Source organism: Zingiber officinale, chromosome 11A (assembly GCF_018446385.1).
Source record: "Zingiber officinale cultivar Zhangliang chromosome 11A, Zo_v1.1, whole genome shotgun sequence".
Classification (NCBI taxonomy): domain Eukaryota; kingdom Viridiplantae; phylum Streptophyta; class Magnoliopsida; order Zingiberales; family Zingiberaceae; genus Zingiber; species Zingiber officinale.
The window spans coordinates 76,613,775-76,638,517 of NC_056006.1; the positions used below are offsets into that span (position 1 = coordinate 76,613,775).

The window sequence follows — 24,743 nt, forward strand, 5'->3', positions numbered from 1 at the left end:
ATTTTTCACCTGTCTAACCGCAGTTAGGACTTTCCTGCAAGCTCATTTACACACATTAGATAACAAACCAACTTAACTTGAACCCTTTGACATAATCAAAACACCGATTCGATCGTCGATTGCTTTCTGCACCAACAATAAGAATATGAAAAATGTCTCGAAAGCTTATCTATAGTGAACGTAAGATTACTTTCTCTTATAGGACCTTTCTTCACTAAAAGATCTCTTGTTTTATTATCAATGTTATCCCAAGATCTTGGATCAGATATATCCAAAACATGTCCAGTTTTCTCTAACTCATTTTCATTCTCAATTATATTACCAACTTCTACATTCAAATCATTATCATCATTTTTTCTCAATTGTTCTTATTCATTCATTGTATGATTGTTATCATCATTTTCTATCAATTTTTTCTGTTCATTGATTGCATGATCATTAAATTTTTCTTGATTACTCAGTTGTTGCTCATTTGTTGTATAATCATTTAGTTCTTCTTGATTACGCAGTTGTTGCTCATATGTTACATAATCATTTAGTTCTTGATTTTCTTCTTGTAATTCATCAACTGAATCTTTAATTGAAGAGCTAGTTTTAAAAAATTTATAAAGAGCACATTTTTTTAGTTTTAATAATCTGTTCCACTATTTTTTTTGTTTTTTTTTTGACTCCTAGATAAATATTTCTTTGAAAACATGCTTGTAATATAAATTTCAAGTGTAAAAATAAAAGATTACAAATTTCAAGTGTAAAAATAAAAAACACAAAACTAGCAATAAAACTGGCAAATAGCAATGAAATAATGACAAGTAGTGAAAATAATAGTAAAAGAGCAATAAAACCTTGTTTCTGCTTGAAGCAATTGATATATGCCACCTTTGCAATAATTTACAGCCGAACCACAGATTTAAGGCAAGGATCACTGAGAGATGGAACTCGCAACAACTTTTACTCTTCGAGCACAAATCTAAACACTTTTTCCCTAGAGGAACTCAAACATGAGTCACTGACTTGACCATCTAGAAACCAAAGTTATGAAAGGGAGAAAGACAATCAATAAATTACCTCCAATGTGGCTGAAAATTCTCAAAAATAATCTCTAAATCTTGTTGACAGTGATCAGATTCAGAAGCTGACAGTTTTTACTCTTCAAGCACAAATCCAAATTGTTTTTTCCTAGATGGAATTGTGCCCGACAGCTCTCCTCCTCCAAAATCGATAGCTTTCTTGATCAACAAGATCTCCTACAGGCTATAACCTACAGAGTGCGGACCTGCAGTTGCATGAATAGAATCACGAGACCACGATCGATCGAGAAGACAGAAAGAAAAATCTCGTAAAACAACAATGTGAAAAGGATAAAGAAAAGTATAAAGGAATTGAGACTTGAGAGACAGTACTAGGCGAAGATTCCCCTCATTTTTTTTCACAGCACCTTATCATTACTTCAAAGGTTCAAAGCCAAAGGATAAAAGTTAAGAACGGTTCAATATCACTATGCTGCCTTGGAAAGGAGCACATTCCTTTTTTTTTCATTTTAGAAATATTTTCTTAATTTTTAATTTTATATAGATGCTCTCCTACGGTGCAATTTTTGCGGTTTGGTGCGGTAGAGATGAGTTGGCATTCCACGTCAAAGCCAAAAAAAAAAAAAAAACACGGCATCATCTCCTCGTCTTCTTCGCCGACCTCGCCAAACCACCGACTGCCGTCCTTCCACTGGACGCCCGTCCACCGTCGGCCGGATTCCGGCCGGATCGCAGTCGGATTCCGGCCAGATGGCGGCCGGAATCCGGCCGTTTCGTGGCCAAAATCTGCCGAAAACGCTAGCAGACACAGCGCTGCCGATTCTTTTCTGATCGGTCTGCGGACCGATCAGGCTGATCGGTCCACAGACCGATCAGGAGACTCCCAGACCGATCTGGTTGGAGCCTGATCGGTCCAGGCCTAGATTTCTTCGCAGGTGCAGATATAAAGACTCGCTGACGTGGCAAGTACCGCAGCAAAACCGCACATAAGGCACCGCAGCATAAGATTTCTATATATATATATATATATGTTGGTTGAATTTTAGGCCCCTAACAATCGGGGGCCCTGGATCGTCGCTCCTGATGACATGCTTTAGGACCGACCCTGCACTTACATTGGGTAGTAAATATTTTATCTGAGACTATATTCCTTTGATCTCCTTATATATAATATCATGTACTATCTTTTTAGACCCGTTGGGTATTATATACTCACTACCCCTTGCTTTCCTTTTATTTCCAAGTTAGTAGGTAGAGAATGTGTTGTGTCACTTAGAGATCTTGTCTACTAGTCCTATGTCATATTCGAGAACAGTTTTCTGTCTTTCTTCTGCGCTACTTGCATTTTGATTTATGGATTTTGTACTATAATAATTTGACTTAACTTGAGCTTTAGTCTTTTTTTCGAAGAACATATCATTTCTTATAAAAGAAAGGAATACCATACTAGAAGGAGACCATACCCGACCTTCTAGTATAGCATATTACAAGGACTCCAACTGCTTTACAGGAACTGAAAAGTAAGAAACTAACTCTGTAAAAGTTTTCAAAACAGAGCTTTACAAAACCTTAACATCAGCATAGCAGTCATCATATGGATCACAGCTATACACAACCTGCTCACAAAAATTTTCCAAACCTCATAGAACAAACAAGTTCCTGGGTACAGAAGCAAACCAGCAACAAGCATGCATAACACCAAAATATAGAACCAGTCAAGCCATCTGCACATCTCTACATCTATGCCCATACTTCACCAACACTTGCACATTAAAAGGCCCGAGCAGTATAAAACATCCTTCTCCAGAATCATGCAAAAAATATGATCCAATCAGCAACCAACCCACTTAAACTTTCACCAAAATAGATACCCATTTAAGCAAAGAGAAATAGAATCACGCAATCAAAATAACACCAATAGAAGTGCGCAAGTATCACAAGAGATCAGTATTGAAATATCCACATAGGTGCTTAAAATCAATATCAACCAAAATCTGGAAGCATGAAAAATATCCCATCCAATTTACAAACCAATAACTAGACCCGACCCCGGCCTGAGTCTGGCCCGGACCCAACCCGGGCCCGTAACCGGATCGATTGCTCGTTGATCCGGTTCGCCGGGTAGAACCAGAACCGGCCCGGCAACTTGCCGGGCCGATTTCGGTTCCTTTGGTGCAAAACCAGCGGACTGCCGATTAACCGCCGGTTCAACCAATTTACTTTTTTTAAAATGGATTGAACTGCCAATTAACCGGTGGTTCCTAACTGTTGGGGGAGGATGAGAGGGGGTTTGGATATTTTTTTTTCAATGGTTAAGATCATTTGACTATTTTTTTGATCAATGACTATGATTTAGTGTCCGTTACTATCAAAATTCTATAAATAGAGAGTCTATTTTATCATTTTCACACACGTCTTCTCTACTCTTAATCTCAATTTTGTATTCTCTATACGTTTTCATTTTCAATTTTCAATTACAATGGAAGGAGGCCGCGGAGGTGCATCATCTCGAGCTCGGAAGGGAAAGGAAATAATGAATCCGCGGGAGAAGGACCCCAACATTCAATCCACCGATGATGAAATCGAGCATCTTCCGAATCTGACACCCGAAATACAAGGAAATACCGATGCAATTACTTCTAAGGTTCGGAACTTCCTCCTCTAAAGTCTTCTATTTTCACTAAACATTTTGAGAAGGTCATTATTCCGTCGAGAGAAATGTATGCAAAATGTAAACACTGCAATGCTTCCTATAAATTTCAAGCCGACGACGGCTATGGGTCGTTGAAACGACATGTAGAAATGAAGCACCCGACGGAATATGGACTCGACTATTCTCAAACACAATTATCAAGATTTTCCCTTCAACTAGCGGTAGTATTGATTCCGGTTTATTTTTATATTTGGATAATAAATTAAGAGAAGCATTAGCTAAATTTGTTTCCGTAGAACATCTTTCTTTTAGTTTTGGATCTAAATGTGCATTTGAAGATTTTTGTAAAGAATCTCTTAATGCATGTGCTAAACGTATTACTAGCACTACACTTACTCATACAATTAAAAAATTAGTAAAATAAGAGAAAAAGAATTTAATTAATGAATTTAATAAATTAGATAATAAAATTTCTTTATGTTCTAATATTTTGAGTGATCATTGGCAAACACATTCGTATATGAGGGTGACTTGTCATTGGATCGATAACTCTTGGAACCTCCAAAAAAGATTATTAGCTTATAGAGTTTCTAATGAATTAGATAATGCTTATAACATCGCACAATTATTATATTTAATATTAGAAGAATATGACTTAACTTATAAACTATTTTCAATATCATTAGATAATGCTAGTTCCAATACCGCTTGTATAGATGATCTAAAATTTATTTGTCAACCTATTATTGGTGGTTTATTTTTTCATATTCGTTGTGTTGTCATGTTTTAAATTTATGTGTTCAAGATAGATTAAAAATTTTAGAAAGTTATATTAATCAATTAAAATTATAATTTCTTATTTATGGGCTCATCCATCTATAATGAAACAATGAGATAGATTTTATAAAACTAATGGAATGAGACATAAAAAATTTCCACGTGATGTACCAACACGTTGGAATTCAACATACCAATTGTTACAAGATTCATTTGAATATAAAGAATTATTATGTTCATTTTTTGCACAAAATACTAATAATATATATTTATTTTCACAACAATGGAATATTTTTAGTAGTATTTATGAAATTTTAAAAGTATTTAATGATGCAACTGAACAATTTTCTAGTGTTTATTATCTCATTGCTTAATTAGTTTTAGAAAATTTTTCTAATATAGTATTAATTTTAAATGAACATATTAATAATGAATCTTTATCTCCTTACATCTTAGCTATGAAAACTAAATGGGAAAAATATTTTTATTTTATTCCTAAAAATTATTTAATTACATTTGCTTTAGATCCTAGATTTAAATTAGAAATTTACCAGAAATGTTAATTTTATATTATGACGCTTTAATTCCAATTAAAGATTTTTCTTCTCTTGATTCAATTAATATTATATATAATGTTAGAATTTATTTATATGATATTTATAATCAATATTATGTAAAATATGGAACATAAATTAATGTTTCTGAAATACAACAAATTACTAGTAGTAATTTAAACTTACAAAAGCACAACTTTTATTAAAAAAATACACAAAACGTCCACGAGGATCCTCAAATTCCACACATAAATTTAAAAATTATTTTATGATTTCTTTTGATTTTAATGAAGCAAATAGCGAAAATTTCGATATCTTAAAGTAATGGTCATAGAAGGCTCAAAATTTTCCCGTCCTCTCCGTGATCGTCAAAGAAATTTTAAGTTTTCCAGTGTCAACTGTTGCTGTGGACGTTCAATGCTGACGATAACATATTAGATGAATGACGATCAACTTTATCTCCCGACTCATTGGAAACTCAATCATTACTGGACGATAGAACCAAAGCGAAGAAAAGAATCCAAGAAATACAATTTTCAGACGACAAAGTTGAAAATTTTGATATTAAATAAATGAATACGACATAAACGGAAAATGGAAGTGAGTGAAAATGTAAAGGATAAAAAATATAAAGAACTAAGTAGACTTTGATTCCCCTATACCCTAAGGAGATACGTAGATAATTTAAATAATTACAAACCCTACTTTTACAATAAATTTTAATTTATAATTTATAATTTTTTTAATATAATAATTTTAAACAATGATGAATCGTGACGAACCATGAACTAAACTGTGAACCAATAAATCTGAATCGTAAATTATAATCATCTTAAACGGTTAAAATTAAAGATCAACTTACTTAAAATCATCAGTTCTGAACTATGCTCAGGGCTAGACTAACACCACCATTTCCACTTACTTCATCACCGCACAAGTCCGTAGCAGGAAAACATCCACCACAGCGGATAAGCTCACCAAACAGTCACACCTGTCACATACAGTCCAACAAACAATCCACCACATAAAGTGCAAACAAACCAAACAATCACAAAGTCCACATTAGATAAGCTCACCAAACTTTGAATATATTGTATACCATACCACCACAACAAACCATGACAATACTTAAACCATAATTTGGTGAGTCACACAGAAAACCATTTTTCCAATCTCTACTTCTTATCCAAATGAAATCTGCACCAAACCTTCAACCAAAGCTCCACCAGAAAAAACCAAAAAACATTTCTCCCACCACCATATACATATCCAATTCAAAACCAGCTTATAATCAAATTCCTCCACATCCAAGTGATTATAAACAAAAAGATCCACCACTAATTTCCGCACCCCAAACACCATTAAGACTTGCATTTGCCGACAGCACCATAATCCTGAGCACATCCACAACCAAAGCCAGCAACAGATCTCATATATACACTTTGACTTTATTGTATACCATACCACCACAATCAACACTTGAAGAAGGCCAAACCGAAACCACCAAGGCACAAGAAAACCAAGACAATAATTCAAGTATAATATGAAAGAACACAAAAGATAATCTATCTCCAAAACCTGCTTCTTTATCAAGAAAAAAATCTGCAACAATACCTTCATCCATAGCTCCACCAGAAAAGACCAAGAGATTACCTGAATTCCACCACTATACATATCCAAATGAAAACGTACCAAAAACCAGCTTCAACAAAAACTGAAGCGCCAGAATGAAAAGGCATAGAAGAAACCAACACAAATAAACAACTGCAGATACACCACCAAGCAAAACAAATCCAGATTCCCAAAAACTCCTTTGCCATCCCAAATCCAGAGCACATGCAACATTTTAAACTGGCTTAGAAGAAAACCGAATATACCACTCCTATCCAAACAGCAAATTCCACAAAATTCCTTATCAAACTCAAAGACACTTTCCCAAGCAGAAATAAAAGCTTGATTAGCAATATAATCAACCGCCACATTAGCCTCTCTATACACATGAGAGAAAAACACTTGATACTTACAAATAGTACCTCTGATTTTACGTATCAAGTTACGAAATTCCCAAGAGAAATAAAAGGATGACAATATCTTCAAAGCTACTAAAGAATTAGACTCAAGCTAAATTGGAAATAATTGATTCTCCGCACATAATTCCAGCCCTTTAGGAATAGCTACCAATTCAGCTCTAACGTTCGACCCAAGTCCAATTAATTCAGACTTTGCCAACACCACTTTACCATCATGATCTCGTACAATAACCCCAAAGGAAGATAAACTTGGGTTCCCCTTCGAGCAGCCATCCGTATTCAACTTAAAGGTTCCACCCTTTGGTTTCTTCCATCTCACCACCGAAATGGTGTTAACAACATTTGGCCTCACTAGAACCCCCAAATGATGAGCCACAGCAATAAAGCCCTTCCAATGCCTTTGGCTTAATGAATCCCGCAGCCAAATCAGTAATCAGATAATGGGCAACTTGCCAAATAATCTTCTTTGCCACATGCTTTACGCCACGATGCTTAGCATCGTTTCTTGAACACTATAGAAACCATATAATCAAAAAAGGAATAACTTCCCTAATATGACCACCATGAGACCAGGACCAGCCAACCCTCCACTTTTCAAAAAACAAAAAACGATCAACACCAAACAATTGAGCAAAATATCTCTACACTTCTAATGCAATAGCTCCATGAAAAAACAAATAATCCCATGACTCCACAAAATCACAGCAATAACATTTAGAAGCTAATCAAACTCCCCTCCTTTGCAGCTCTTCATCCACTGGCAACCGCTTCCTTAGAAAACGCTAAACAGAAATAGAAATATTTGGATATAAAAGCTTACTCCAAACTGCACTACAGATCCCATTCCACTGTCCAAAAATAGCCTGTTGCTGACCCTCCCAAATGCATTGCCATGCCGATTTCATAGAAAACCTCCCATCCAAAGATGACTTCCATACAATGCAATCTCTCACACCCGAATATCCAGCCCCTTCTACATTCTCTGCCCGATCATGGATCCCCTCCATAATAGGCAGAAAGTCCACAATTTCAGCAACAATCTGATCCGGTAAAACCCCTTTAAGCTTATTCACCTTCCATCCCAAGTTGCAAATAAAATCTGCAACTTTGCTATCCAGATTACCAGAAATTGGGAAGAAAGGTAAAGAGGACCACAATCCAACCAATTATCATACCAAAATCTAATATCACCATTTCCAAGAACCCAGCCTATATTCCTCTCTCCATGGCTGCGTATCTTCAAAAGTTTGCGCCAACTGAAGAAGCATTACTTTTTAGAAGAACCGCACTTGGAGAAACTCTACCACAATACAATTTACTCATAAAAATTGGCCAAAGAAATTTTTGCTCCCTAAACCAAAACCAGAATTTCAAAGTAACCGCCATAGCAACATCCGAAAGCCTTCGTATCCCCAAACCACCTTCCAGTCTTGGTTTACAAATCTCAACACAACTAATCCAGTGTATTTTCTTGTTAGAACTAGTAGAACCCCAAAAAAAGTTGGCAAACAACATCTCTAATTGATGTAAAATAGATAATGGAGGAAGGACAACCTGCATTAAGTAAAAAGGCATAGAGCATAAAATACTTTGGATAAGATAAGCCGACCACCATAAGAAAACCTTGAGAGATTCCAACCTAGCATCCTTGCCCTCACTTTCTCTAAAAGGGGCTGAAAATAAACTACCTTTCGATTACCAGAAAATATAGGAACTCCCAAATACATGATTGGTGCAGCCCTTTCCCTAAAACTTGTAATACTTGCAATTTGCCCCCTTCTAGCTGTAGATACTATCTTAGAAGGATAAAAAAAAACTCTTAGCAGCATTTATGGATTGCCCCGAAGACACCATATATGAGTCCAGGAACTTCTGAATCCTTTTAACACAATTAAGTGATCCATTCATCAAAATCATGACATCATCCGCAAAGCTAAATGAGATAGCTTCAAAGCACAATTGGATTCAAAACACATTTGAGGATATCTAGAAAATAAATCATCCAACCCTCTTGATAAAAATTCTGCCGCTATAATGAACAACAAAGGGGATATCGGATCACCTTGCCTTAAACCCCTTTTAGAAGGAAAAAAATCCAACAATTGTCCATTAATTCTCACAAAAAATCAACACTCACCAATGCACCGCCTTACTAAATCAATAAACTTTCCAGAGAAACCAAAAGCAGCCATAACTTTAAACAAAAAACTCCATTGAATTCTATCATATGCCTTGGTCATATCCAATTTCAATATTAAATTCCTCCTTTAGCATGATAATTCAGCTTATGATTAAATTCTTGTGCCAATAAAATATTATCTGAAATTAATCTCCCTGCTACAAAGCCACTCTGTGACTGAGATATAAGTTTCTCCAGCACCAAGCTCAACCGATTTGCCAATAACATCGCTATAACTTTATTTGAAATATTATATAAACTAATTGGTCTAAACTCTTGCCAACATTGCGCATTTTCAGTTTTAGTAATAAGCATAATAGTAGTAGCTGTCATACCTTTGGGGAGAGAACCCCCTTGGAAAAACCCAAAACAGCTTGAAACAAATCCTCTTTAATAATATCCCAACAGGCCACATAAAAAGCAACAGAAAAACTATCCGGACCAGCTGCACTATCTTCACACATCTCCCATACCACTTGCTTTAATTCCTCAAAAGAAGGTAAGGCTGACAAAACCTGATTTTCCTCTCAACTCACTAAATGCGGAATAATATCCATACTCACAAAATCACAGACAAAGTCCTCCCCTGTTAAAAGTTCTTCAAAGAAGTGAGCTCTAGAAGCCTGAATAAGGTCATTACTCTCCAAACAAACCCCTTCTTCCCAAATTCTAAAAATCCTGCTTGACATCCTCCTTTTCAATACCAGATTATGAAAAAAAATTTAATGTTCCTTTCACCTTCCCCCAAACAATTTTACAGACGCCTTTTGTTTCCAGAACATTTCCTCCATATCTAGCGTATGAAAAAGAGAGGCTTGACACTTAGCCATGTAAATTTTATTCTCCATAGTAGGAGAAAGATCAAAAGCCTTTTCTGCCAATTCGAAAACCTCCTCAGCCTTCTTAACATTCTCAAAAATGTTACCAAATACCTCTGCATTCCACCATTTCAAATGAGCCTTCAGTCTTTTAAGTTTAAATTGAAATTTCTGAAGGCCAAAACCAGAACATGGCAGCAACCAATTCAAGCGAACTGTAAGATAAAAATTGTGGTGCTTGGTCCACATTTTCTGAAATCAAAATGAAGCCTTTGGCAAACTAAAGCTGGGGATAGAAATGTGCAGAGGGCAATGGTCCGACACTACCCTACTCAAATGCTCCACTCGTACCATGTAATTTTGATCCCCCCAAGATGGAGATACCAAGATCCTGTCCAAACGCTTCCAAACTTTGCCATTAGTCCATGTAAATCTATCACCCACAAAGCCAGCATCTAGAAGTCCAGCTAACATTTGAAAAATTATTAAATTCATAAGTAGCACTAGGTTTAGCAAGAGATCCTGCCGAATGCTCATTCATACCAGTAATTACATTAAAATCTCCTCCTACTAAGCAAAATTCATCCATAACTGGCTTAACAACCAATAAATCAACCCATAAAATCCTTCTTTCAATTCTATGACATTTCACATATACCACAGATACCAAAATGGAAATAGAAAAAATAGGAGAGCAGATTTTAAGATGCAGAAACTGATCATGATCCACTAACACATTGCAAACTATAGTATGGTCATACAAAAACCAAATCTTACCAGAACAATTAGAAATAGCACCATCAAAACCCAACCTCCTAGTGATAAAATTAGCATCAAGAGGAATGAAAGGCTCCAAGATCCCCATAAAATTAATATGATGTAGCTTCTTCAAATACAATAACCTCCTAAGAGAAGCATTATTCCCTAACCCCCTTATATTCCATATTAAACCTGACATTTAAAATTTAGAGGAAGAACGAGCCTTAGGTACCTGAGATTTGCTTCTAGTAACCATTCGAGTAACCCCCAATGGTATATTAATAGAAGAAGTCTTCAGCAGATCCTTAGCATCAAAAGCCTGAGGAAAAGAAGCAGATAACTGTGAATCCACTGCTTCTTCATAATCTGAATCATCCTCATCCATAAAAGACTTAGACACCTCATTCCCTTTAGATTCATCCTGCATACCTGTATATGAAGAATTTTCTCACTGTCCAGAATCTAAATTCTCTTGATTAAGAGCACAAGGCCCCATCAGCTCCTTCAGTTTTGTCCCAAACACCTCATAACCCCCAGTAACAATATCTTGCTGTTTGGATGCCCTTGGCTCAGTACAAATTTCAGTTCTAACAGTCGAAGTGGCAGCCATCCTATAGCATCTTGTATTCCTGCCAATCCCACATAACCAAATTGACTCTGTAAAGAAAGAACACCACCTCCTGTTGAAACCTTCTGCTCAAGATTTAACACAATCTGCACCTTCTGGTTTGCCACCCGTCCAGCTAGTTTAGAACCTATAGTCACCTTCAAGATTGGCTTGATCTGATTTTGAGCTGGAACATGACTCTGCCCCTTCTGATTGTTTTTTCCCACAGCGAAATTCTTAACTTGCACAACCTATTGGGATGCCTTCTGATTTACAACTTCAACCACTGATTTCCCCTTATCCCTCCTTATCCCATCACTTACTACATTGCTTTGACTGTCCACAGGAACCGAACCCAAAACAGTAGCCAGATGAGCATCCAACTCATCTAAATCTTGTTCCTCTTCTTCCAAAATGCTTTTTGTTACTACACGTAACCCCTCTAAATCACTCTTACCTCCTTTTACACCAGAGCCCATTTCATCCACCACCTATTCCATTGCCTCTTCTGAGTTTCTTTTTCCTCCTCCTCCAAACCATTCAAAAGATGAAACCTATTCTCTCACACCACCATCTTTGTTCTTCTTAGCCAAATCAATTGAGTTTCCTTTCTTTTGCATCCAAACCTACTTTTCTGCTATCTGTAAACCTTCTGCCCTTGGCTCAAAAGAAGGCTCAACATCCCGCTTTTCTGTACCAAATGGCTTCTGTCTATTTAACAACTCTCTTAAGTCTTCACCACCAGCTTTAGAGTCCAAATTAACAGCCCTCCTTGGAGGTCTCTCATTGTTTCCTTTAGCATAATAATCCTCAACAGAATGTCCTAGATGTAAACACTGAACACATAATTGGGATGCTTTTCAAATTCCACTCTTTGTAACCTCTTCTCTTCTCCTATTCCAATCCATAAATCCTCAATCTTTGGTTTGAGCAAATCAATTTCCACACACACCCTTGCTACTGATAATCTCGAGCAATCTGTCGTAGCTTCATCTATTTTGATCAGCTTCCCTATAATGCTAGCAGTAGAGAAAAGGCTCGCCTTGTTAAACATATGGATTGGAAGGTCCGAAAAGTGCACCCACACAAGCACTACTGAAGATTCAGCAGCATAAGAAAAGTGTGGCATCCACTTGAAGATTCTCAACGGCACACCTCCAATGAACCATACACCCCGGAGCCACACACGAGCCATATCCTTACTCTATGTGAGGTGCATAAACACATAACTAGATCTAAGAAATCGGATGTTAAAGAAACTCAAAAGACCAAGATTTTGAAACGCTTGATAAACCACCGCATAAGGTGGGCGAAATCCAGAGAATTTTTCAATCGAAGAGAACTCATAAGGTTTAGCCAAAATGAAACTTCTTCTTTCGTGTAGGAAATACCTAGCTTGTTATTGTAGATGATCGCTGGCTTGAAGTCCTCTCCAGCGTCCTCGAAAATTTTCTTGGATGCTCGGGGAGACAATGGCTTCAGTACCGCCGCGTAAGAAGCCCTAGGGGGAGCATTTTCCGTTGCTTGCAATGCTCTGGGAATCCCTTTTCCAGGATTTGCCCCCACCATAAAGGGTATAGGAAGAGATGTAGAGAGAGGGGAGAAGTGGGAAGGGTCTGTAGTCGATGGCAAAGAGCCGTCGGCGGCCATCGCCGTCGGGAAAAGGCCACAAACGCCCGATCGCCCAAGAAATTGCCCAAAAAGACAGACAAGCTTGGACTTTACCCTTGTGGATTCTTTTATTCATAGTGTTGGTTGTTGTATCAAGCCGGACTAATATGTGTTATTTACACATTTAGAGTGGGTCAAGTAGATTCCTCTATTGTCCAGGTGGGACTTTAGAATTTTTTCGTTGTGTGTAATTTCCAATCATGTGAGTTGTATATATTATTTTTGTATTACTTTGTAGCGATGCAAGGGTGTAGCCAGGACTAGGTTTTGCTGCGCTCTAGCCCAGTGAAGCCTAGCAATGCCCAACAATTTTTGACCTTAACCTTGCTATGCTGGGTTGGGTTTTACTGGGCTCAGCATTTTTAGCCCAGGGTAATTGTTCAACTTGGCTACGCCATTGTGGCCATGTATCTAGGTTTTAATTGTCATTGTTACAGGGGAGGTGCTGTTTGATTTTTGTCGGACAATCTTACCCTCAGGGCGTGAGACAAGACATTGGGAAGAGAAAAACTCCGATGGCTAGTGGCTCCCCCTCACGGGTAACAAGTGTTGGTGCAGGTTGCATTAATGATCAAACTCAGATTTTGATGTATGACAAAGGTTAAAGTTGTTGGTCCTGGTGCGGACGACAAGAGGAGGGCGAATTACCTAAAAATAAAAACGTACCATTCTCAAAGCTTTCGACTTGAGTTAATAATAACACTTTGATAAATGAAACTAAAATGTATAAGAAATAACTATGAGACAAAAAAGATTTACTTGATTTGCAATCGGGAAGGTTCCTAAACTAAGGAAAGTGAAGCTCAACTAGTTGACTCCTTCTTCAACACAAGTTGGAGGCAGAGAAGCCTCGTACAGAATGTTAAAAGCATAGAACAGAAATGGAAAACTCGAATACAGAAAGTGTTGTCTTTAATGAAGAAGACCAGAGCTGTATTTATTATCCACTGGTCAAAATTAGCTGTTTGCTGATGTAATAACTCTGGGCACTTAGACCCTCTCCGGGTGCCCTTAGCGTGACAAATTTTATCTCCATGTAACGGCTTGAAGATGAAAATTTTTATGTCCGGGTACCTGGACGATGTTCGGCTGCCCAAATCATTGTTGACGTGGACTCGAAGAATCATCCACTATGATGAGGCAGCCATTGGCCATCCTGGTGCTTACTGCGTCCAGACAATCTTGTCTCGGTGCCCAAATCAGTCAACCTTGCGTTGACCATCCGACGCCTTGTCTGGTCGTTGGCTCTTTCTTCGGTCGCTTGGGTGATTCTTCGACCTTCTAGAGTTGAGCTCACTCGAACCCAACTCTGACCTTCTTCTCAAGCAGTCTTCCACTCTGGCTTCTTATCCCTCGAAAGCACCGCGTGCGTCCTTCTTACTCTACTGGTGCACTCTTCCGCAACTTCTGGTCCCTCAGATGCATCGAGTCTATTGACTAGATTCTCGTGCCATCCCTCTTGTCCACTGAGTCTTCTGCTCGACTTCTTGTGATCTTAAGCTCCTACACAGTTAGACACAAGGATCAAATACACATGACCAAATTGGATTTGGTTGATCACATCAAAATCACCATAGGATATTTAAAAATCTAGATAATGTCAATCTAGAAATTTCCATCCAAATAAAAATAATTTAATAAATAAAAATCTTAAGAAAAAAATCTACAAATAAAATTAATCTAATAAATTCAACTAATAATATAAAAGACAAAGAAAATATGAGAATAAAATCCAACACTTTAATAAAATCAAAATCAAATTTAGCAAATTCAAAATTAACAATTAATAAAATGTTAAACACTAAAGATAAATCTTTAACGGAAGATAATTTAAACAATTTAACTAATTCAAAATTTAAAATTAATAAAAACCTAAATATTAAATATAATCTTATAAACAAAGATAATTGAAACAGTCTAATAAATTTAAAATTAAAAGAAAATTTAAAGAATAATTTAACCAACTTAATTAATTTAAAATTAAAAACTTAAATTTAACGTAAAGTATAATTAATTAAATCTTAACTAAAACTTAATTAATCTTAACTAAAAATACTTAATTAATCTTAACAAAAAATTGATTAAACTTAAATTTAAAAGGAAGTTCAATAATTCAGGGGAAACACCAAACTAGTTGATACTTCTAAAACATCACTGGATAGTGGGAAGGATTGGAGAAGTTTAAAACAACTGGGTAATTAGGACTAGTTTAATTAGGGATAAAAGTTTAACTTGACAAACAACACTGGAAAAGTTTTAGATGATAGTAGGTTAAGGAAACTCTGTCTATTTATATTTAGGAAGATATAACTTTGATTTAGTACATTTGATTTAGTGGAACTAATTGGAGCTACCCCTTACTAATCCTAACTAGTTAAACCAAAATTTTATACTAAGTTCACTGGGAAGGACTATTTGGAAAATTATGAAGGCAAGGTAACTTTAATGATGTCCAGGTGACTCACCATAACTTAAACGTTCATCCAAATAATGTCTGCTTGTTGAACCCAAAACTAAACTTTAATCTAATAAAGTTAAACCAAATCCTGAAATTCAACTTAACTCATCTCATAAAACTATGAGATTGCCTTGAGTGAAAATATAGATCGGGTAATATAAATAAGGATTAAATTTATAATTAAATTAAAATTAAATTGAAGTTAAAGTAAAATTAATTAACGTATTACATTAAATAACTTTTAAAAATTCTATAAAAATGATTTAAAAAATCCTTTAAAATAATTTTAAAAATTCATCTAAAAATTATTTAAAAAATCCATTTAATTTTTTTTAAAAAAATCTTTTAGAAAATTATTTTAAAAATCCTTTAAAAAATCCATTAAAAAAATCCTTTATAAAATTATTTTAAAAATCCTTTAAAAAATATTTTAAAAATACTTTTGAAAATTATTTTAAAATCCTTTTAAAACTTATTTTAAAAATCCTTTTAAAACTTATTTTTAAAATCCTTTTGAAAATCATTTTAACACCTCCTTTAAAAATTATTTTAAAAATCTTTTACAATTATTTTAAAAATCCTTTAAAAAATCATTAAAAAAATCCTTTTGATAATTATTTTAAAAATCTTTTGAAAATTATTTTAAAAATCCTTTAAAAATCATCTTAAAAATACTTTTTAAAATCATTTTAAAAATCTTTTAAAAATTATTTAAAAAATCCTTTAGAAATTATTTTAATAATCCTTTAAAAAATTATTTTAAAAATCCTTTAATTTTTTAAAAAATTACATTTTAAAAATTATTTTAAAAATACTTTTAATAATTTTTTTAAAAATATTATTTTAAAATTATTTTAACCCTTAACTAAAACTTAAAAATTTTACTTAGAACTTATACTAAATCATAAATTAAATCTAACTTAAAACAAAATTAAATCTAAAACACTAAATAAATTAAATTTAACCTTAAAGTTTACTTAAATTAAGTAAATAAATTAAATTAAAACTTAAATACTAATTTAAATTAACTTTAATTTATAATTTAACTTAAGTTAAATGTAATCCAAACTTAAAATTAACTCAATTAATTAACTTAAGTAAATTAAAACTAATACTTTCATTAGTCAATTAACTTAATCAATTAATATGAAATTTAATTTATTTTAATCAAATAAGTATCAAATTACTGAATTGAGTTAAGTAAACTTTAATTAATAAACTCTTGAAAATGATTAACTATTATTGAGTTGGTAACAAATTGTTGCATTTAACCTAAAACTTAATTTTTACTTAATTAACATAATTCAAGATTAATTTTTTTGAATAATTGATTAAGTTAAATAATCTTATTTTAATCAAACTTAAGAGTGTGAAGCTAAGGGGGAGAAATGATTCAAATATTTTAAAAAATATTTTCACTTTGTTCTAGAATATATTTTAAAAATATTTCCAAAAATTATTTTCTTTGAAACATTAACCCTTTTCAAAATTACTTTGAATAACTTACCTTTAAAGCTTGGAAAATTATTTTGAATTCATTCTCTTTAAATTATTTTGAAAATATTTCTAACCTTAAAATTTTTGAAAACATTTACTAAAGTTTTTTGTGGAATGTTTACCTAAATATTTTTGGAAGCATCTTTTCTTAAAAAAATCTTTCCTAGAAAAATTTTCTTTAAAATTAATTTGAAAATTTTGATTAGAAAATTTTTCTTTGAAATTACTTTGTAAATATTTACTTAGAATTTTTTTTTTCAAAAGTTTACTTAGAAATTTTTGAAAAAAGTTTACTTAGAATTTTTTTAAAAAAAGTTTGCTTAGAAATTTTTGAAAAAGTTTACTTAAAAATTTTTGAATAAGTTTACTCAGAAATTTTTAAAAAAGTTTACTTAAAAATTTTTGAATAAGTTTACTCAGAAATTTTTAAAAAATTTTACTTATAAATTTTTGAACAAGTTTACTCAGAAATTTTTGAAAAAGTTTATTTAGAAATTTTGAAGAAGTTCACTTAAAAAGTTTTTTTACAAAGCTTTACTTGGAACACAATTTTGACTTCAAAAATGTGTAGGATTGATGATGTTCTAGAGGGAGAAGGGGGGGGGGGTGAATAACACTCACGGCTAATTCGTTCATTCAGAAAACTCAAAGTAACGCAGCGGAATAAAGAACAAGACAAAAGTAATGCTAACACAATTTCTTTTACTTGGTTTGGAGCCTGTGACGACTCCTACTCCAAGGCCCGCGATCATTAATTGATTTCGGTGGACAATCACTAATATTTTGAATAAAGATTATAAAACTTGAAGTACAATATAACAAAGTTACTGACAATAATAGAATTAGAAGTCTTTTGTCGATTGTCGGAGCAACTCTGAAGAGAGCAGCAGTTGTTCGTTCTTGATCTCGGAAATTGTGTTCTTGAAGCAACTGGTCGAGCCCTCCTTAAATAGCCAAGCTAGGCCTAATCCAGATCTACTAATCTCAGGATTAAGTTTGACTCGTCGCTGATTAGTTGAACGATCCCCTGGTTCGATCGATCGATCCCACCGTTCGGTTGACCGATCTCGCCGTTCGGTCGATCGATCCCGCTATCCTCGTTGTCTTATCTGGTTTGATTTGATCAATAACCTGATTTTGGTCACCATATATCCACTGTTCGGTCGACTGTGTTGGGACTTTCGAGCCGCAAAAACCGCTTTTTGCATTGCGGAAACCCCGAAGTCTTGCCACGGATCCGTGAGAAGATATATAAAAATTATCATGTACATGTTTCCTAATCCTAGATCTACACTAGATCTACAAGAAAGGGGTTTATACCTTTGAAGCGAAGCCCTTCGCAAATCCCGCTCGTCTAGAAGAGTTGCCGGATCTCGAGAGTGTCAAATGTACACTCCTCTATGTGTATCCACACGAACAATAGGTGGAGAAAAACACAACTAAGAGTGTGCTAGCACCCTTAGAAGGTCACGACAATGGAGGAAGAGAGGGAGAGAAGAGAGGAAGAGAGGAGGAAGAAGATGGCTTCAATGAGCACACAATGCTCTTCACCCATGCAATAATGTGGCCGGCCACTTCATGAGGGGTTTAATACCTCCATGGAATATCAAGAGTCATGACTCTTGATCTCCCTCATGAGGTGGTACACCTTGATGATGTGGAACACCATCATTGGCCGACCCCATGCCAAGTGGCTTTGGTCAAGTCAAACTTGACCAATGAAGTGGCATTTAGTTAAGTCAAACTTGACCCTTCATCTTCCCTCTCAAGTCAAGTCAAACTTGACTTAAATTCTCCCATGGTTGATCAAATCTAACCATTGATTCAAGTCAATTTGATTTAATGAATCTCTATTCATTAAATTAAATTGATTCAATGAGTCATAATATAAATTAGACTCATTCAACATATGAATCAAATTGAGTCCAACTCAATTAGTCTAATTTGGATTACTCTTAATCCAATTTGATTCATCATATGAACCTAATCCTCTTGGTTCATCATATGAACCTTTTTTCCATCTAATTGCCCTTTGTGTATGACCCTATAGGTTTTTGTAACGTTGGCAATGCTCCTAAACCCATTTAGAAGCATAAGTAATGAGCGGTATCTAGCAACACATCATTACTACCCAAGTTATAAGAATGTTGAGATCCAACATCACCTTGTGACTACTAATTGTGACCCTCACAATATATGATAATGCCCTTCTATCCTTGACATTTAGATTGATTAAATTGAGGCATAGACCGTGTCATCCTCTAATCAATCTATATCCTGAACTCCAAGTAGATTCACTCTAAAGAAATGAGCTCAATATCTCATATTGACTCATTTGGGCATGGCCATGCACATAGTGGTCTCACTCTATCAAGAATGATGATATCACTCCCGTCATATAGGAGGGATAGATCCCATCTATATCACTCACATCCCTCCGCATAATTTGTTACATACCCTGTAATTGCCTTTATAGTCCACCCAGTTACGGGTGACGTTTGCCGAAGCCAAAATATGTAACTCCTTATGTAGGGAACCATGGTGACTTCAGGTCCAAGGACTGATAGTCATACTAATAGTCACATGAGAAAGTATATGACACTCATATAACAATCCATGATACTTTCTTATAGCGGGCCATTTAGTATACATTCTCCAATGCATACCCATGTGTCAACTTGATATCTCTATATCCATGACTTGTGAGATCAAGTCATCGAGTTGACCTACATGCTAGTCTCGTCGCATTAACATTGTCCCTGAATGTTAATACTTGACTAGGAATGATTAAGAGTAGTGTTCTCTATATCATCTCACTATCAATTCAACCAATCGATTGATATAGATATAAACCTTCTACTCAGGGACGTTATTATACCTAGTTATTTGACACCAATACAAGTAAGTATAATAACCATAAAGAAATACTTTTATATATATATAGGAATATGATACATTGAGTCCATACAACAATCATCATATGATTGGCTCTAGGTCTCTAACTAACAAACTGAACCCCAGGTTCGGTCGACCGATCCTTCGGTCGAACCCATTCATCTGGCTGGAAATCTATCTGTTTACTTTGGAGGTTCGATCGACTGATCCCTGGTTCGATCGACCAATTAAGGCTGAGTCCGACCCTGTAAAACTGTTAGTTTCTTGTAAAACAGAGTTAGACAAAATAGTAAATAATATATAAATCATTATTAACTTGACAACCTTCAGACTGTCTGGTTCTAATTTCGGATTTTCATCGGAAACCCTAGGTTGAACCGATGCCTATTGTTCCCTCAATGGGGAGTGCGTTCTCACCTACTCCTCTCAAGAGAAGTTACCTGTTTCCAGACCAGTCCTCTAGACTGATTGGACTTTTCGCCTAGGGTTACCACTCCTATGACCTAAGGTTACCATCCCCTAGGGTTTTTCCACCTGCCTAATTGCAGCTAGGACTTTCCATCACCTAGGGTTACCACCCCCTAGGACATAAGGTTACCTCCCCCTAGGATTTTCCACCCACCTAGAATCCACTAGGACTTTTGCCTAAGACAACTTAGGACTTTCCTGCAAGTTTAATCAACCTTGTTAGATCACAAGACAACTTAACTTTGGATCCTTTGATATAATCAAAACACAGGTTCGATCGTCTAGTGCTTCCTGCATTAACACTCTCCCCCTTTTTGATTATGACAACCTAGTTCAAAATTAAGTAAAATATAACAATAATTAAAAGAATTTTAGCATAAGCATAACTATAATAATTTGTAAAAAAAAACTCCCTTATGCTTCCCCTTTCATAAAAATTATGTTTAACTTTCTCTCCCCCTTTGACATAAATCAAAAAGTAATATAAGTGGAGAGAAGGTTGTTTGACAAAAAAGTTTTTACTCTGTTTAACTTTAAGCTCCCCCTGAAGGGTAGCACTTAAAAAAAGCTTAGCTAATTTTTTAAACGTTGAAAGTGAGTTAGCTTTTTCAAAAAAATTAGCTACATTTTATCTTTGAAAATAATTACTTTGAAAAACACTTAGCTAAATTAGAAATACTTTGAAAATACTTAACTTTTTCAACAAAAACTTAGCTAAACTTAAGCTTTAAAAATTACTTAGCTGTAAAAAAAACCTTAGCTAATAATAAGTTTTGAAACTATCTTAGCTTTTTCCAAAAAAAACTTAGCTAAATTTTAGCTTTGAAAATAATTGTTTTGTCAAATACTTAGCTTTCAAAAGAAGTTGATTAAAACTTAGCTTTAATACTTATCTTAATAGAGATTTTGAAAAAGGCTTAGTTAAAAGTACTCAGCTTAAAAAGGATTTTGATTAAAGCTTAGTTAAGTACTTAGCCTAAAAAAATACTTTTTGATTTCTTTTTAAAAAAATATTTGAACTTATTGTTTCAAATAAGGTTTATTTTCATAAAAGCTTAGCTTTTAAAAGATTTTGATAAATACTTAGCTTTTAAAATGTTTTGACAAAAATACTTAGCTAAGTAAATGATTTCTTTAAAAAATACTTAAAAATACTTTATCAAATACTTAGTTTTTGTCTTTTCAAAAATAATTCATTTTTTTTCAAAAATAGTTAAAAAAAAATTAAACTTTTTCTTTTATAAGTATTTTAAACTTTTGAAAAGTTTAACTTTTAAAACTAATGTTTAACAAAATAAAAATTAATGTCTTAACCTTCCTTTCACTCCCCTTTAATTAATGCCAAAAATGTTTGAGGGTTCTAGAGTCCAAGCATGTAAATAAAAAACATAAAAGTTATTATTTATTTTCCTAATTTTTCATCTCACTCATTCTATGTTATCAAGCATGTTTAGCTTATGAGTGTATGTGAAACGGAGTTAAGTTATGTTGATTTTATCTTTAACTTTGAAAAATATTTATGAAATTGAAGTATATTTCAAAAATAATTTAAGTTAATTTTGGATTTTAAAAGTACTGAAATTGAGATTTTAAAATATAAGTTTGAATTTTAAAATATAATTAAAATTTGAAGATTAATTGAACATTTGAAAATAATTAAGATTTTGAAGATCATTTGAAAATAATTAAGATTTTAAAAATTATTTTAAAATAATTAAGATTTTGAAAAATAATTTTGATTTTAAAATTAATCAATTAATTGAAATTAATTATATTTTTTGAAAATTGATCATGATTTGAAAATTAATTATGATTTGAAAATTAATTATGATTTGAAAATTCATTATCATTTAAAAATAATTAAGATTTTAAAAATTAATTAAACTTTTATAATTAATTAGATTTTAAATGAGTTAGCTTTAATTTAATTAATTTAGGTTTGGTTAACTACTTTATACCAGGTCTATCTCACCCTTTTTCTATATTTTCAATCAGGGAACCTTAATAGTTTTGTGATATGGTTAATTTAATCTTCAATTTAAATTTCAATCTAAGGATTGATCAATATTTGAGTTAGACTAAGGTTTAACAGTTAGTTAATTAAATTTTATTTTAATAATTGGCTTCTAGGGTGTGGCGAGGCACTAGACCTTTTGGGGTATGAGATCATCCACCACTTCTAGACAAAGCCTTTTAAAGAAATTGAATATTTAATTTCCTTTCTAAAAATCCTAGGTCTAACTAGTCAAGTGTGAATCAAGCCTAGGTCCTTAATTATCTACCCTAATCTAAGCATAATAATAGAAAGCAGTAAAAACATACATCAAGCAAGTTTATCTAATGAATATGGTCTTTCTATTGGCTCCCCCTTGATCATAGCCTCGATAGGGCCTATCAAGGTAATGGATTTGATTCTTGGAGATCCAATATTGACCAAGTCCAACTTGATTAATCAAGTTAGACTTGAGGACCCATGCTTAGACTGTTCTTCTATGTGTTCGATTAACAAGCGATAGATAAGATCTAAACTTACGGTTAACCTTATATCCAAGTTCAGATCGATTGTATATAACTCTTTGTTTTCCAAGAACTAGATCCAGATTCTTAGAACCCAAGGTGAATCGTTCCAATGAGTCATTGAGTTCTTTGACTTGAGTTTTTAAATTGGAATTCTCTTCCTGAACTTGCTCAGTCAAAGAGCTCAAGTTAGTTGCTTCCTTAAGGGTTGTTACCTCCTTTTGGAGTGACTTGACCCGGAAGTTAGATTTCGCTAACTTTCTTAATAAATATGCAACTAAATTTTGTAATTCATCTATTTGAGTACCAGAGATTAGGGAGCTTACAATGTTGTTTGGCCCTTCACAAACGGATACGGATCTGTAGCTTCTCTCGGACTAGGTTTCCGATTCACTCTCAGTTTCGGACTCGGACTCGGTTTCAACAACATATGCTTGTACTGGTAAAGCAAGGAAGCTTGATTGCTTGTGTTCTTCTTCGTTGGACTCTTCTGATGACTCGGACCACCTTGCCTTTAAGGCATTCCTTCTTCTGTGCTTCTGGTTTAGACAGTCAGGCTTGTAGTGTCCCTTTTTGTTGCAGCCGTAGCAGGTAACTCCAGACTTGACCTTCGTATTCGATTGAGTCACCTTCTTCTTCTTTAGTGCTTTTTGAACTAATTTGATTAGTTCGGTGGTGATTTCGTCTTTGAGATTTGATTCGTCTTCAGATTCGGGTTTGGTTTGGTGCTTGATTTTGGTTCCCTCATTCTACTTGTACCTGCAATCAAAGCAATAACTTGCTCGACTGAGCACGCATTAGTCTGTTCATGAAGTTCAAATTCTGAAAAGAGTTCATCTAGTCTAATAGACGAAAGATCATTGGATACCTTGTAGGCATCTACCATTGGTGCCCATAATGTATTCCTTAGAAAAACGTTCAGTGTGTACCTTATGACGTCGCGGTTCTCTACTTTTTTTTTGATCATGTGGAGTTCGTTCAGAAGATCTTGTATACAAGCATGTAGTTGACTCACTTACTCACCTTCCTGCATTTTATATTATATAATTTATTTAATATTAAGTCTCATTTACTTATCTTCGTGTCGGAAGTGCCCTTGTGCAGCTCAATCAATTTTTCCCACAACTTCTTTGCACTGTTTAAGGGACCAACCCGGTTCAACTCTTCTTTGGTTAGGCCGCATTGGAGAGTCTATGTTGCTTTGCATCAGCTTCAATATTCTTGCGGGTTGGTGCGCCCCATTTTTCGTAGGGGACAAGGACGCCATCTTCGGTGGGAAATGTGAATTCTGTTTGGATTATTATCCACATTTTCACCTGCATCTTGAGGTGGTACTCCATTCACCCCTTCTAGTAGTCGAAACCCTCGTCAGAGAAAAGAGGTGGGCGTGTTGTGCTGTAACCTTCTTGGTGGGCCATTTATAAGGAGAAATCTCACACACAATAAGAAAAATAACGAATGTTCCAAGACTTGGTCTTGAATTAGTAGTATGGGAGAAAAATAAAATATTTCACTAATTTTGAAAAAAATAATAAAATAATAATAAAATATAAAAAACTATTATTACGAATTTTGGTAAATATGATATTTTGCTAATACTAATCAACGGTAAAAAGATGAAAATAAATTTTTTAAAAATAATTTTAGAGGGAAAAAATGAAAGGCGTAAGAATCTTTTTTCAAGCAAAAACGGTATATAATTTTATTTTTCAAAGAAGAACCCCCTGCTCGATTGGTGGTTTCACCAAATCAGAGTGGCCTAGCTCTGATACCAATTGTAGGATCGATGATGAGCTAGAGGAGGGGGGGGGGGGTGAAAGGTACTCGTGGCT

General features: G+C 34.3%; 1 protein-coding gene across 5 annotated transcripts; it reads right to left on the bottom strand.

Moving 5' to 3' along the window:
* Positions 1–2,439: 2,439 nt before the first annotated feature.
* On the bottom strand, positions 2,440–13,164 carry LOC122032240. Of its 5 annotated transcripts, none has more exons than XR_006126002.1 (3): positions 12,797–13,164; positions 5,875–6,003; positions 2,440–2,826 (listed from the first exon to the last, which is right to left on the bottom strand). XR_006126002.1 is itself a non-coding variant. In XM_042591512.1 (2 exons), the coding sequence occupies exons 1-2, from the start codon at positions 13,053–13,055 to the stop codon at positions 2,744–2,746; spliced, it is 342 nt and encodes a 113-aa protein (XP_042447446.1). In that variant the 5' UTR covers positions 13,056–13,164; the 3' UTR covers positions 2,440–2,743. The 5 variants fall into 5 exon arrangements, 1 of the variants encoding a protein (XP_042447446.1); XR_006126001.1 differs by having other exon boundaries at positions 2,440–2,829; positions 5,875–6,406; XR_006126003.1 differs by lacking the exon at positions 12,797–13,164 and adding an exon at positions 11,031–12,790 and having other exon boundaries at positions 2,440–2,829.
* Positions 13,165–24,743: the final 11,579 nt, after the last annotated feature.

Coding starts and splice junctions, on each gene's coding strand:
- LOC122032240 (XM_042591512.1), bottom strand. CDS start 13,055: ATGGCCGCCGACGGCTCTTTGCCATCGACTACAGACCCTTCCCACTTC. Junction 2,827..12,796: donor CATCTACAATAACAAGCTAG/GTATTTCCTACA, acceptor ATTCTGGAGAAG/GATGTTTTATACTGCTCGGG.